The sequence below is a fragment of the Engystomops pustulosus genome, chromosome 3 (assembly GCF_040894005.1).
Source record: "Engystomops pustulosus chromosome 3, aEngPut4.maternal, whole genome shotgun sequence".
NCBI classification, from domain to species: domain Eukaryota; kingdom Metazoa; phylum Chordata; class Amphibia; order Anura; family Leptodactylidae; genus Engystomops; species Engystomops pustulosus.
In genome coordinates, this window is record NC_092413.1 from 210,977,228 (window position 1) to 210,992,782 (window position 15,555).

The following is a 15,555-nucleotide window of genomic DNA, read 5'->3' on the forward strand; positions in this document are numbered from 1 at the left end:
AAGCGGGATGGTCTTGCTGCAGCATGGTGCCACCAGGTCGTTCCACAGGTGAGACTTGTCCGTGTTGGCAGCCAAGGTCGAGGTACCTTTTTTTCACGCACAAATTGTTACTCAGTTCGGAAAATAAAATAAGGATCATGTAACTTTTCTTTAGCGCCCTTGGGGATTTTTGCAATAGCTTTCTTGAAAATCTGCATCAAATCCACATCTAAATTCACAGCCTAAAGGGATGGGGGGAAAATGCATAAAAACACAAAGAATGCACATAAAAACTGTTCATTTTGGATGCAGATTTTCTGCATGAGAACCTGCAACATGTGCGTATACCCTTCGGCTGAAGGAATTCCGCATAAAAAAACAGACGTTGATGCAGATTTGATGCAGATTTTCACTTACCAACAGACTTTGATGTAAAGGAAAAACATTTCCACGCAACTGCAACACGGTGGCTCGGTGGTTAGCACTACAGCCTTGCAGCGCTGGGGTCCTGGGTTCAAGTCCCATCTAGGTCAACAATTGCAAAGAGTTTGTATGTTCTCTCCCTGTATATGTTTGTTTCCCCCGGGTCCTCTGGTTTACTCCCACACTCCAAAACATACTGGTAGGTTGATTAGACTGGTTTAGCCAACTCTGTGCAACGCTGTGTAATCCGTGTGTGCTATATAAATAAAGAATTAACTTCATGGTCTGCATTACTTTTACTTAACATCACATTGGCTTTAAAGCTACTGTATTACACTATGGATTTTCTGCACCAAAATCCGCACAGAATCCACAACGTGTGCAGATAACTTAATTGTTTTTTTCTGATGACAGGTTCCCTTTAAAGTTTGTGTCTGTGATGTTTAACCATGAGAAAAAATTTGAGGGTTGTGAATAGTTTAGCAACGCACGGTACGGGGTACAGATTTAATGTGATAATGGAAGATAATCTGATATCTGGACTAAACAGCTAAATATCCCTTTAACAGATTTGTCACCCAGGTATTCTGGACCCCTGATCGGATTTGGATATGGGATGAGGGATAACGGGTTATGTAGAGGTATATGTGTAGGAGATAGTAGAGCTGTGTTTGTCATCTGTCTCTGTGTGTTTGCCTGCAGTGCCAAATGATAAGACTCGGCTGTGCTTCATTTGTACGTGGATGGTCCTGGAGGCTTCTCCTGGAAATGCTGCCATTAGGTTGCAGTTTGCTGGCCTTGCTGTTTTGATGTGCCCCCTAGCACGGTGCGGCCACAGTCAGGTCAGAGCTGCCCCTGGTAGTGACTGACCCTTAGTACATAATCACGTTGCGTTTGCTCGGCTGCACCGCCTGCAGATAATAGATGTGGCTTATGTCAGCGCTGCCGCTGATGTCACTGCTGGAGAGAGAGGCGGCTGGAGTTGTTACTATGCTGTGTGATCAGACGCACACAAGGCACGGAGTGGCACGGCTGTACCAGGCATCGAGTGCCTCCTCTACCCCATCTGAGGATCCGCCACACCAGACCTTGGCCAACCCAGAGGAGACATGCCTGTCCCTAGTATGGACTTCGATATCACCACTCTGGTGGCATGTGCGCCCGACATGGAGGTATTCACCAACCGCAGCGTCCAGGTAAGTCCAGGACAGGTGTAGCAGAGCTGAGGTGCCTAGATCTATGTGTAACACTACAGCTATCACAAGGAGATCTCTCACAACACACTCAGCTCTGCTATATCTAGCGGTACAATTGTGTCATTTAGAAGCTGGAATGTTGCGCTTTTGTCTTTCTTTCTTTGTAGTCCAGACAAGGGGAAGGTAAAGTCCAAGGGCCAGCATAGTGTGCCATCCTGGCTTGCTGGGACTTGTAGTCCTCCTTGTGGAATGTGGTGCCTGTGATTCGTGCTGTGAGGCATTGGCAATTTCAGTAGCATCTGGAAACTCAACTTGGATCATTTCTAAATCTAAAACAAATGTAGATGAGCTAAGTTCTACATTGTATTTCAGAGATCTATCTCTTTCTAGCAATCTATCATCTATCTATTTCATATCTATTTTTGTATCAAAATCTGTTTTTCTATCTACTCATACCTCTTTCTCTTTTTGTGATATAGCTATCTGCATCTAATATCTATCTTCCCCTGTCTTTCTGTTCTATCTATGTATCTCTCTATCTATTTATCTTGCTATGTATCTCTCTATCTATTTATCTATACACACATCTTTTTATCTTTGTATCTAATCTATTGCCTAACAAAAACAGATGGAACTGTCCAAATAGAACAATTCTGTGTTATTCAACTGTATTTCTTATATTTATCTATATCATATTCAAAGAAGTTGTATTGGCACGACCAAATATAAGTTAGCATTGCCAAAGCATTTATTAAATATTGGGTTGTGGGGGATAAGTTGGGTACAGGGTGATGAGAAACATTGGTTTAGGGGGGGGGGGGGGTTATTATGGGTATCTCCTATTTATATTTCTCTATTTATCTATCTATCTCATATCCATCTATCTGTCTAATATCTATCTATCGATCTCTCATATCTATCTATCTATCTCATATCTATCTATCTCATATCTATCTATCTATCTATCTATCTATCTATCTATCTATCTATCATCTATCTCATATCTATCTCATATCTATCTATCTCATATCTATCTATCTATCCCATATCTATCTATCGATATCTCATATCTATCTATCTCATAACTATCTACCTCATATCCATCTATCTATCTATCTATCTATCTATCTATCTATCTATCCATCTCCTATCTATCTATCTATCTCATATCCATATATCTATCTATCTATCTATCTATCTATCTATCTATCTATCTATCCATATCCTATCTATCTATGCATCTCCTATCTATCTACCTATCTATCTATCTATCTCATATCTATCTATTTATCTATCTCCTATATATCTTTCTTTCTATCTATTATCTATTTCATATCTATCTATCTATCTATCTATCTATCTATCTATCTATCTATCTATCTATCTCATATCTATCTGTCTTTGCTGTATTGTAACTTGATGTATGTGCAGGTTACACTCAGATCTATGACTTTCTCTGTACTATACATAGTCGCAGTGACTACAGCTGATAATAGATATTTTCGGATAACTTTAGCATGAGATTATATATGTATTCCTCCAGTCTATTATGTATGAAGGAGTGTGGCGCCTCTCACCCTGGTGCAGACGTATCTGGCTATGTCATGCGCTGCCCCCGCACCCCCACATTTATGAGTAAGATGATGACTATAGCACAGGAGGAATATACAGTGCTGTACTAATACAGAGGTCACAGGACCCGAATGCTGGGTGGGAAACTAGTGCATTAGAATTGGATTATGTAGAGTCACGTGTAGAGCTGTATACAAAGGTAAATGTATATTGTCTTTGAGTTTAGATATTTGGGTCTCAGGCAGGAAAGTGGAGCTATAATTGATTAATCTAAGTGAGTCTTCAATTCTCTACAAGGTTCAGTTCTGATACAGAGTTCCAAATCGCTGCTTTTATTTACATACTAGATGATAAAATTCTGTCTCTCTGTGACCACCACTAGGGGGAGGTTGAGTCACTTTAGTGGGAATTAGCATGCATTGGTGCTGATAAGTCAGGTTGGGTGTGAGTATGTGCCCATCTGAGCTAGGCACTGAGCAGAAAGGTGATCTACTGGAGGAACAAAGTTGGGAGCTCCTCAATAGTCTCAGAGATGCCCATTTAGATGATGTGAAGCTCTATCGTATCCTGACTGACACTGAAGAGACAAAAGGTTTGCCCCATGACTTAGAAGAGGAGATACAAGATAGGTAGAGCCAGTGTGATGGTAGCGGAGGCTCTGTAAGCCAGAGGTAGAGACTGTGATGGTGGTGGAGCACCTTTATTCCAGAGGTAGAGACTGTGTGATGGCGGCGGAGCACCTTTATGCCAGAGGTAGAGACTGTGTGATGGTGGTGGAGCACCTTTATGCCAGAGGTAGAGACTGTGTGATGGTGGTGGAGCACCTTTAAGCCAGAGGTAGAGACTGTGTGATGGTGGTGGAGCACCTTTATGCCAGAGGTAGAGACTGTGTGATGGTGACGGAGTACCTTTATGCCAGAGGTAGAGACTGTGTGATGGTGACGGAGTACCTTTACGCCAGAGGTAGAGACTGTGTGATGGTGGCGGAGCACCTTTACGCCAGAGGTAGAGACTGTGTGATGGTGGTGGAGCACCTTTACACCAGAGGTAGAGACTGATGGTGGCGGAGCACCTTTACGCCAGTGATAGAGACTGTGATGGTGGCGGAGCACCTTTACGCCAGTGATAGAGACTGTGATGGTGGCGGAGCACCTTTACGCCAGAGGTAGAGACTGTGTGATGGTGGTGGAGCACCTTTAAGCCAGAGGTAGAGACTGTGTGATGGTGGTGGAGCACCTTTATGCCAGAGGTAGAGACTGTGTGATGGTGGTGGAGCACCTTTATGCCAGAGGTAGAGACTGTGTGATGGTGATGGAGTACCTTTACGCCAGAGGTAGAGACTGTGTGATGGTGGCGGAGCACCTTTACGCCAGAGGTAGAGACTGTGTGATGGTGGTGGAGCACCTTTACGCCAGAGGTAGAGACTGTGATGGTGGCGGAGCACCTTTACGCCAGTGATAGAGACTGTGATGGTGGCGGAGCACCTTTACGCCAGTGATAGAGACTGTGATGGTGGCGGAGCACCTTTACGCCAGAGGTAGAGACTGTGTGATGGTGGCGGAGCACCTTTACGCCAGAGGTAGAGACTGTGGGATGGTGGTGGAGCACCTTTATGCCAGAGGTAGAGACTGTGTGATGGTGGTGGAGCACCTTTAAGCCAGTGGTAGAGACTGTGTGATGGTGGTGGAGCACCTTTATGCCAGAGGTAGAGACTGTGTGATGGTGGGGGAGTACCTTTACGCCAGAGGTAGAGACTGTGTGATGGTGGCGGAGCACCTTTACGCCAGAGGTAGAGACTGTGTGATGGTGGTGGAGCACCTTTATGCCAGAGGTAGAGACTGTGTGATGGTGGTGGAGCACCTTTATGCCAGAGGTAGAGACTGTGATGGTGGCGGAGCACCTTTAAGCCAGTGGTAGAGACTGTGTGATGGTGGTGGAGCACCTTTATGCCAGAGGTAGAGACTGTGATGGTGGTGGAGCACCTTTACGCCAGAGGTAGAGACTGTGTGATGGTGGTGGAGCACCTTTAAGCCAGTGGTAGAGACTGTGTGATGGTGGCGGAGCACCTTTATGCCAGAGGTAGAGACTGTGATGGTGGTGGTGGAGCACCTTTATGCCAGAGGTAGAGACTGTGATGGTGGTGGTGGAGCACCTTTACGCCAGAGGTAGAGACTGTGTGATGGTGGTGGAGCACCTTTATGCCAGAGGTAGAGACTGTGTGATGGTGGTGGAGCACCTTTATGCCAGAGGTAGAGACTGTGATGGTGGTGGTGGAGCACCTTTACGCCAGAGGTAGAGACTGTGTGATGGTGGTGGAGCACCTTTACGCCAGAGGTAGAGACTGTGTGATGGTGGTGGAGCACCTTTATGCCAGTGATAGAGACTGTGATTGTGGCAGTGGAGCACCTTTACGCCAGTGCTCAGGAATTATCATTTGGTCACATGTTGCAGCAGGATTTAGTGCTCAGTTTGGGTTTTACTCCTGGCAATTGTTACGTTGCGGCTGATGACTTCCTCTAGACTTCTGTGTAAGTGCCCCCTCTGTGTAGTAAGTATCCCCTCTGTGTAATAAGTGCCCCCTCTGTGTAGTAAGTATCCCCTCTGTGTAGTAAGTGCTCCCTCTGTGTAGTAAGTGCTCCCTCTGTGTAGTAAGTATCCCCTCTGTGTAGTAAGTGCTCCCTCTGTGTAGTAAGTATCCCCTCTGTGTAGTAAGTGCCCCCCTCTGTGTAGTAAGTGCCCCCTCTGTGTAGTAAGTGCCCCCCTCTGTGTAGTAAGTGCCCCCCTCTGTGTAGTAAGTGCCCCCCTCTGTGTAGTAAGTGCCCCCCTCTGTGTAGTAAGTGCCCCCCTCTGTGTAGTAAGTGCCCCCCCTCTGTGTAGTAAGTGCCCCCCTCTGTGTAGTAAGTATCCCCTCTGTGTAGTAAGTGCCCCCCTCTGTGTAGTAAGTGCCCCCCTCTGTGTAGTAAGTGCCCCCCTCTGTGTAGTAAGTGCCCCCCTCTGTGTAGTAAGTGCCCCCCTCTGTGTAGTAAGTATCCCCTCTGTGTAGTAAGTGCCCCCCTCTGTGTAGTAAGTATCCCCTCTGTGTAGTAAGTGCCCCCCTCTGTGTAGTAAGTGCCCCCCTCTGTGTAGTAAGTGCCCCCTCTGTGTAGTAAGTGCCCCCCTCTGTGTAGTAAGTGCCCCCCTCTGTGTAGTAAGTGCCCCCTCTGTGTAGTAAGTGCCCCCTCTGTGTAGTAAGTGCCCCCCTCTGTGTAGTAAGTGCCCCCTCTGAGTAGTAAGTGCCCCCCTCTGTGTAGTAAGTGCCCCCCTCTGTGTAGTAAGTGCCCCCCTCTGTGTAGTAAGTGCCCCCCTCTGTGTAGTAAGTGCCCCCTCTGTGTAGTAAGTGCCCCCCTCTGTGTAGTAAGTGCCCCCCTCTGTGTAGTAAGTGCCCCCCTCTGTGTAGTAAGTGCCCCCCTCTGTGTAGTAAGTATCCCCTCTGTGTAGTAAGTGCCCCCCTCTGTGTAGTAAGTGCCCCCCTCTGTGTAGTAAGTGCCCCCCTCTGTGTAGTAAGTGCCCCCCTCTGTGTAGTAAGTGCCCCCTCTGTGTAGTAAGTGCCCCCCTCTGTGTAGTAAGTGCCCCCCTCTGTGTAGTAAGTGCCCCCCTCTGTGTAGTAAGTGCCCCCCTCTGTGTAGTAAGTGCCCCCTCTGTGTAGTAAGTGCCCCCCTCTGTGTAGTAAGTGCCCCCTCTGTGTAGTAAGTGCCCCCCTCTGTGTAGTAAGTGCCCCCTCTGTGTAGTAAGTGCCCCCCTCTGTGTAGTAAGTGCCCCCTCTGTGTAGTAAGTGCCCCCCTCCCTCCTGGTAGTATAAAGGAAATCAGGACAGAGTGTGCGTAACCAGACATTGCATATAACTTTCATGTTTCTTTTTCACATTGTGGACAGAAGTTTCCCAGAACTGAACGTTCCCTTTAATTACTGTTGCTGTAATTGGCGTGCCGCAATCTTATTTTAATGAAGTGATTAGGAGCGCGCTCAGTGAGAGCTTCCTCTGATTACAGGCGGCCGGGCGGCAATCACTGACCTGCATGCGGCCTTATTGCCTGCGGTACATTGTGTCTGCCTGTGAGCTGCTCCGGCTCTCCCCTACTTACCCTCCCTGCACATAGATGGGGGGGGACCTGCACGATACAACCTGCTCCCCAGATTCTGTAGGGGACGAATCGGGGAGCGTTTGATGTGAAATAAGAACCAGGAGACCCGGCAGAAGCTGTTGTCTGCTCACTACACAATTTACTAGAATGCTTGTTGGTTACAATCTACATACACTAGAGGCACACTCCACTTCCAGTTCCAAGTCCTTCATCACTAGTTACTTTTTAATGCACATTACTAGTCTAATAATATGCATAAGTAAAAATTACACAAAATTTGGGGATATACCTTGACAAGGTGTTAAGAGAGTTTGTTGTAGCACTCCCCTCCTATACAAGAGATACTTTAGACCTCCTGTCAAAATTAGAAGGTATAACTCTCGACAATGACCATATCATAGGAAGTGTAGATGTAGAGGCGTTATATTCATCTATACCCCACGATATGGGCCTGAAGGCAGTAGCCCACTTCCTGAGGTCGAGGGGGAGGCAACACGAGACACACAATAGGTTCCTTCTGAAAGCCCTGGAATTCTGTCTAACTAAGAATTTTTTCCTCTTTGATGGCAAATTCTACCACCAGCTCAGGGGCACGGCAATGGGTTGGCCTTGCGCGCCAACCTATGCCAATTTGCTCCTGGGCTGGTGGGAGGAGTCCCTGGTGTTCAATGATGACAATACATTGGATACAGACAAAATAGATGCATGGCACAGATATATAGATGATGTGCTAGTCATCTGGAGGGGCCCGGCCTCAGAGTTCGCCATTTTTGTCCAAAAACTGAACAATAACCCAATAGGGCTGCGCTTCACTCATGAGAGCTCAGGGATTAAACTACCTTTTTTGGATGTCCTAATCACAAAAGATGAACGGGGGGGCCTCGCTACTGAAGTGTACCGAAAAGCAACCTCAACCAATTCACTTCTCAGATGGGAAAGCTGCCACCCCGCTCCCCTCAAACGGGGTATTCCCAAGGGGCAATACCTCCGACTAAGGAGGAATTGCTCAGGGACAAAAAAATTCATCAAACAAGCAAAGGACCTCCGCCTGAGATTTCAAGATAAGGGTTATCCGGATAGACTGCTGAGGACAGCCTTTGGGGATGCTCTAAGTAGAAATAGGAATGACCTTCTCCGAAAACAAGATAAAACCAACGAGGACAAAATGATCAGGCTGATCACTACGTACGACAATGGGGCACTGAGTGCTAAAAAAATCCTAGAGAAGCACTGGGACATTTTACTGATGGACCCCGATATTAGAGAAGTAATCAGCACGCACCCTACTGTGACATATAGGAAGGGCCGCTCACTTAAAGATAGACTAGTTCATAGTCACTTTACACAAGAACAACATACCACCTGGCTTGACAAAACTCCTGTTACTGGCAATTTTGGCTGCAGTGGATGCATCGCCTGTCCGTACATGGCGAGAGGTAGAACTTTCACATCCACAGTAACGGGCAGAACCTTCAAAATTAAACAATTTATTAATTGCAGGACAGAAGGAGTAGTCTACAGGGCGGTATGTGAATGTAAACTTGAATACATTGGCAAGACCATATGCCAATTGAGAAGGAGGATAGGAGCGCACCTGGGTGATATCCTACACAAAAGGGATACACCTTTAGCCCGCCACATCAATCTGGTTCATAATGGTGACGCTAGGAAACTTAGGTTCCATGGGGTAGAGGCTATCCCAAGACCAATTAGGGGAGGAAACTGGGACAGGTCCGTCTTGCGATGTGAAGCAAGATGGATATTTCTCCTTGACACAGTGGCCCCCAAGGGTCTAAATGAAACCCTTAGTTATGCCTGCTTCCTCTAACCTATCCATCCTCCCTTGCCTATTTCCAGGTATGATGCTTGCCTCCGTGCCACCCCTTTTAATCCTTTCCTTGTATGTTGATTACCTCCTTGCCCATTTGCCTCAGACAAGAGGCCCAACCGAACACTAATTGTTGCCACCCTACACCTTTTTCCTGCCTAAAAAACCAAATTTTCTTCTAGACCTAACTGTCTCCATCTTAAGGACTATGTACAGGTTAATGAGGTTCTAAACTCCTAAAATTACCTTTACACCCCGGCCAAAGTACATTGGCCGGAACTCCCAAATGATAGGAGACTCTCAGCGTCCTCCCTAAAAACTTGCATTATGCCAATAACATCCACAACTATCAGGGCTGTAAGTTAAGGAAGATGCTGAAACTCTGTGAACGAGAGGTAAGCGGATCTCCCGTAGTGCCTCCGCACATAGACCCCTCCCACGCCATGACACTTACCCTGCTACACGTCAGAGGGGGCGTGGCATGGGCGGAGCCGGAACTGGCTACAAATGGGCGCAGGCGCACTAGACTGGCGCCGACGCCGTGCTTCTTTTTTCCTAGTGTTTAGGTGTATACCTGCAGCTCTTGGATGAGCACAGGACGAGCCACTGCCCGCCTGTTTAGATGATTTAGCGCTAGCGGAATCATACGGCCCATTGTGGCGCAGCAAGTATACGAGCACCAATACAACTGTTTCTAGTTTCCCCTGATGAGTGCACACGGATCGTTGCACGAAACGCGGAGGGAACCAACGAAGAAAAACAGCATAGAGTAAGGGCATAACAGCCGGTGCAGGGAGAGTGTGGGACCGCCCTTGTAAGGGCTGGGAGCAAACAAAAGGGGATCAGGCCAACAGTGTGAGTAGGGCTTATTAGGTGATCACTGCACAAAAACGGTCCCTACCACGGCCGAACCTGGATGAAGATGGGTGAGATCCAACCTTTTTCCTACCCTAGCACTGGTATCTCTGCACTTTTCATGTAGCCCTATCTAATGCTGCAATTGTAAATACTTCATTTTTGTTTGGTACAGGGTTATTTACCCGCTGCTCTTTGATGTTTGGATTTCACTAGGTTTTGTTTGATATTTTAACCGTGTATTGACCTGGACCGCAGCAATATAGGTGGTCCCTTTTTACTTATGCATATTAAAAGTTATATTTTATTTATGTTGGCATACTGCTAGATTATATCACGATTACATGCCCAAGGTCAGGTACCTGTAACATATGTATCACGTCTTTCCATAAGTGATTAGTACAGGTTACCCATTTCTATTTATAGCACATTACTAGTCTAAAATACTATGGGGGGGGGGGGGGATTTATTTTATGCAAAAACTACAAATTTTTACAAAACAATATCCTCATATCTAGTATGTACCCATTCACCAGTAGTGGGTTATAATATAGGCGGTTTGGGCAGTAGCCCAGGGCCCACGGCCACCCAGACCACCCAACAAATTCTATACTGACAAGGACCTTCACCCATGAAATATGTTCCTGCTCTCAATACACATGTACACAAGAGCCATTTCAGGACCTCCAAAAGTCCTAAAACTGCAGATTGAAAGATGTTAGAAGGGATACATTCCGTTTATGAAGGGCCAAATATCCATGATCACATGGTAAACACGACCCATAATTTTATATTTATCTCTGTTTTTAATAAAATATGGGAATTTGCATGAAGAGAGAGTCACAGTTGGATTTTTTTTACCCCAGGGTCATATTGACCTGAGATCTTCTGTGTTATGTATCAGGGGTGTAACTACAGGAGTAGCAGCCGTAGCGGCTGCTATGGGGCCCGTAGTGTCAGGGGGCCCTGTTATCGGACCTGACACTAAAGAATGGAGGATGTGCGCCATTATATAGGCAGCCCCCGAGTTACGTACAAGATAGGTTTCATAGGTTTGTTCTTAAGTTGAATTTGTATGTAAGTATAAACTGTATATTTTATAATTGTAGATCCAGACAAAATTTATTTTTGTCCCAGTGACAATTGGATTTTCAAAATTTTTTTGCTGTAATGGGACCAAGGATTATCAATAAAGCTTCATTACAGACACCTTACAGCTGATTATTACAGTCTGGGACTATAGTAACATCCAGAGAGGTCACCAGAGGTCACAGTGGGCAGAGGGGTCCGTCTTTAACTAGGGGTTGTCAGTAAGAAGGGTGTCCTTAAGTAGGGGACTGCCTGTATACATATTATGGTGCACGTTGTACAGTATAATATGTATATCACAAAGTGATGTGTATATGCTGTATCTGTGTGTGTGTGTATCTGTGATGTGTATATGCTGTATCTGTGTGTGTGTATCTGTGATGTGTATATGCTGTATCTGTGTGTGTATCTGTGATGTATATATGCTGTATCTGTCTGTGTGTATCTGTGATGTGTATATGCTGTATCTGTGTGTGTATCTGTCATGTGTATATGCTGTATCTGTGTGTGTGTATCTGTCATGTGTATATGCTGTATATGTGTGTGTGTATCTGTGATGTGTATATGCTGTATCTGTGTGTGTATCTGTGATGTGTATATGCTGTATCTGTGTGTGTATCTGTGATGTATATATGCTGTATCTGTGTGTGTATCTGTGATGTGTATATGCTGTATCTGTGTGTGTATCTGTCATGTGTATATGCTGTATCTGTGTGTGTGTATCTGTCATGTGTATATGCTGTATCTGTGTGTGTATCTGTGATGTGTATATGCTGTATCTGTGTGTATCTGTGATGTATATATGCTGTATCTGTGTGTGTATCTGTGATGTGTATATGCTGTATCTGTGTGTGTATCTGTGATGTGTATATGCTGTATCTGTGTGTGTATCTGTGATGTATATATGCTGTATCTGTGTGTGTATCTGTGATGTGTATATGCTGTATCTGTGTGTGTATCTGTGATGTGTATATGCTGTATCTGTGTGTGTATCTGTGATGTATATATGCTGTATCTGTGTGTGTATCTGTGATGTGTATATGCTGTATCTGTGTGTATCTGTGATGTATATATGCTGTATCTGTGTGTGTATCTGTCATGTGCATATGCTGTATCTGTGTTTGTGTATTTGTGATGTGTATATGCTGTATCTGTGTGTGTGTATCTGTGATGTGTATATGCTGTATCTGTGTGTGTGTATCTGTCATGTGTGTATCTGTGATGTGTATATGCTGTATCTGTGTGTGTGTATCTGTGATGTGTATATGCTGTATCTGTGTGTGTGTATCTGTGATGTGTATATGCTGTATTTGTATATATAAATGTGTGTATATATAAATGAGTGTGTAATTGGGAAGGGGGGCCCATTCAGAAGCCTGCTATGAGACCCTGCCTCTCCCAATTACACCCCTGGTATATATATACCTCTGCACGGTGAATATTCTCTACTAGATACAGTAGGTTCTATGTGGCAGGTGCCTTATGCTGAGGGCGATATGCACGTGGTAACACTGACCTTCGGTGGAGTAGTGTAGGAGGTGGCATGTGAAGAGGGATTCTTCTCCTGGACTGCTGGGATTTGCTGTATTAACAATACAGTATTCACACATTCCAGAAGTGAGATTCCTTCAAACTACAGATCTAGGATATGGTGACGAGTCATATATAATATATAACACTCTAAGGTAAACTGAATATGAGAGTAGTTCTCTGACTAGTGCAGCTCTCTCTACCTCTATCACAGCAGGAAGCCTCAGCACTGAATAGAAGATGCTGTTAACGTGATATTGAAAACCTTTATTACTATACAGGCAGTCCCCGGGTTACATACAAGATAGGGTCCATAGGTTTGTTCTTAAGTTGAATTTGTATGTAAGTCAAAACTGTATATTTTATAATTGTAGTTTTAGACAATCCCCAGTGACAATTGGACTTTCAAAATTTTTTGCTGTAATGGGAGCAAGGATTATCAATAAAGCTTCATTACAGACACTTTACAGCTGATCATTGCAGTCTGGGACTATAGTAACATCCGGAGAGGTCACCAGAGGTCACAGTGGGCAGAGGGGTCCTTCTGTAACTAGGGGTCGTCTGTAAGTCGGTTTTCCTTAAATAGGGGACCGCCTTGTATAATAATATATCTGGAATGCATTTGCATTCATACTCATATATATCATTTAATATGCGAATAAGTTTGCAAGTGCCTAGTGGGCGGTCCTGATTATGGCGAGTGCTCATGCTATCGTGAATACACTATTCCCCACGACTATTTATAATTTGCTCCAGCACCGGCCTTCTTCTAGGATGAAATCTTGCAAATCTGCTCCGCGACCAACTATTGGTCACAGTTTGGCAGTATTTATTTAGATTTCCACCTGCCACAGCTGCTTCATCGCCTCTTGCCCTTGCATGTAATAAGGAAGCCGTGGTCCTCTCATGCCGGACTTATGGCTTACATAACCAGGACCAGTTTCCACATGGTCACTATGTAAATCAGTTGTGGAGCCTCGTCCCTACCAGCGTCTATAGCGAAGGGAAAATGAAGCGAGCACAAAACTCTTCTGGAATACAAATTGCTAGATTAGGACATTTCACCCGGATCACGTGCATCAAGGTTCCATATGGTTCCCATAGTGATGGAGGATCCGCTAAATGTAATTGAAACAAAATGAGCATCGCTTCATTGACACAATCATCCATGCAGATTATAGCTGGACTCACACAGTATCTGCCTCTTACCAGTCACTGCATAGGGGAGTAATAATTATTTACATGCCCCATAACTAATTGTACACTGTCTAGTATTATAGTAGTTATATTCTTGTACATAGGGGGCAGTATTATAGTAGTTATATTCTTGTACATAGGGGGCAGTATTATAGTAGTTATATTCTTGTACATAGGGAGCAGTATTATAGTAGTTATATTCTTGTACATGGGGCAGTATTATAGTAGTTATATTCTTGTACATAGGGGGCAGTATTACAGTAGTTATATTCTTGTACATAGGGGCAGTATTATAGTAGTTATATTATTGTACATAGGGGGCAGTATTATAGTAGTTATATTCTTGTACATAGGGGGCAGTATTATAGTAGTTATATTCTTGTACATAGGGGGCAGTATTATAGTAGTTATATTCTTGTACATAGGGAGCAGTATTATAGTAGTTATATTCTTGTACATAGGGGGCAGTATTATAGTAGTTATATTCCTGTACATAGGGGGCAGTATTATAGTAATTATATTCTTGTACATAGGGGCAGTATTATAGTAGTTATATTCTTGTACATAGGGGGCGGTATTATAGTAGTTATATTCCTGTACATAGGGGGCAGTATTATAGTAGTTATATTCCTGTACATAGGGGGCAGTATTATAGTAGTTATATTCTTGTACATAGGGGGCAGTATTATAGTAGTTATATTCTTGTACATAGGGGCAGTATTATAGTAGTTATATTCTTGTACATGGGGGCAGTATTATAGTAGTTATATTCTTGTACATATGGGGCAGTATTATAGTAGTTATATTCTTGTACATAGGGGGCAGTATTATAGTAGTTATATCCCTGTACATAGGGGGCAGTATTATAGTAGTTATATTCTTGTACATGGGGCAGTATTATAGTAGTTATATTCTTGTACATAGGGGGCAGTATTACAGTAGTTATATTCTTGTACATAGGGGCAGTATTATAGTAGTTATATTATTGTACATAGGGGGCAGTATTATAGTAGTTATATTCTTGTACATAGGGGGCAGTATTATAGTAGTTATATTCTTGTACATAGGGGGCAGTATTATAGTAGTTATATTCTTGTACATAGGGGGCAGTATTATAGTAGTTATATTCCTGTACATAGGGGGCAGTATTATAGCAGTTATATTCTTGTACATAGGGGGCAGTATTATAGTAGTTATATTCTTGTACATAGGGGGCAGTATTATAGTAGTTATATTCTTGTACATAGGGGGCAGTATTATAGTAGTTATATTCTTGTACATAGGGGGCAGTATTATAGTAGTTATATTCTTGTACATAGGGGGCAGTATTATAGTAGTTATATTCTTGTACATAGGGGCAGTATTATAGTAGTTATATTCTTGTACATAGGGGCAGTATTATAGTAGTTATATTCTTGTACATAGGGGTCAGTATTATAGTAGTTATATTATTGTACATAGGGGTCAGTATTATAGTAGTTCTATTCTTGTACATAGGGGGCAGTATTATAGTAGTTATATTCTTGTACATAGGGGCAGTATTATAGTAGTTATATTCTTGTACATAGAGGGCAGTATTATAGTAGTTATATTCCTGTACATAGGGGGCAGTATTATAGTAGTTATATTCCTGTACATAGGAGGCAGTATTATAGTAGTTATATTCCTGTACATAGGAGGCAGTATTATAGTAGTTATATTCTTGTACATAGGGGGCAGTATTATAGTAGTTATATTCCTGTACATAGGGGGCAGTATTATAGTA

The 15,555-nt window shown here is 43.8% G+C and overlaps 1 protein-coding gene across 3 annotated transcripts in view; it reads left to right on the top strand.

Moving 5' to 3' along the window:
• RCAN2 (regulator of calcineurin 2) overlaps positions 1-15,555 on the top strand; it is a 73,243-nt gene that overhangs the window by 25,080 nt on the left and 32,608 nt on the right. The window contains exon 1 of one of the 3 annotated variants that reach the window (XM_072143720.1): positions 1,352-1,598. The exons of the other annotated variants lie outside the window; for them this stretch is intronic. Within the exon in view, the coding sequence (XP_071999821.1) occupies positions 1,512-1,598 (87 nt within the window). The 5' untranslated portion in view covers positions 1,352-1,511. Of the gene's footprint in view, positions 1-1,351; positions 1,599-15,555 lie in introns of those variants that run through there. 3 annotated transcript variants of the gene reach the window in all.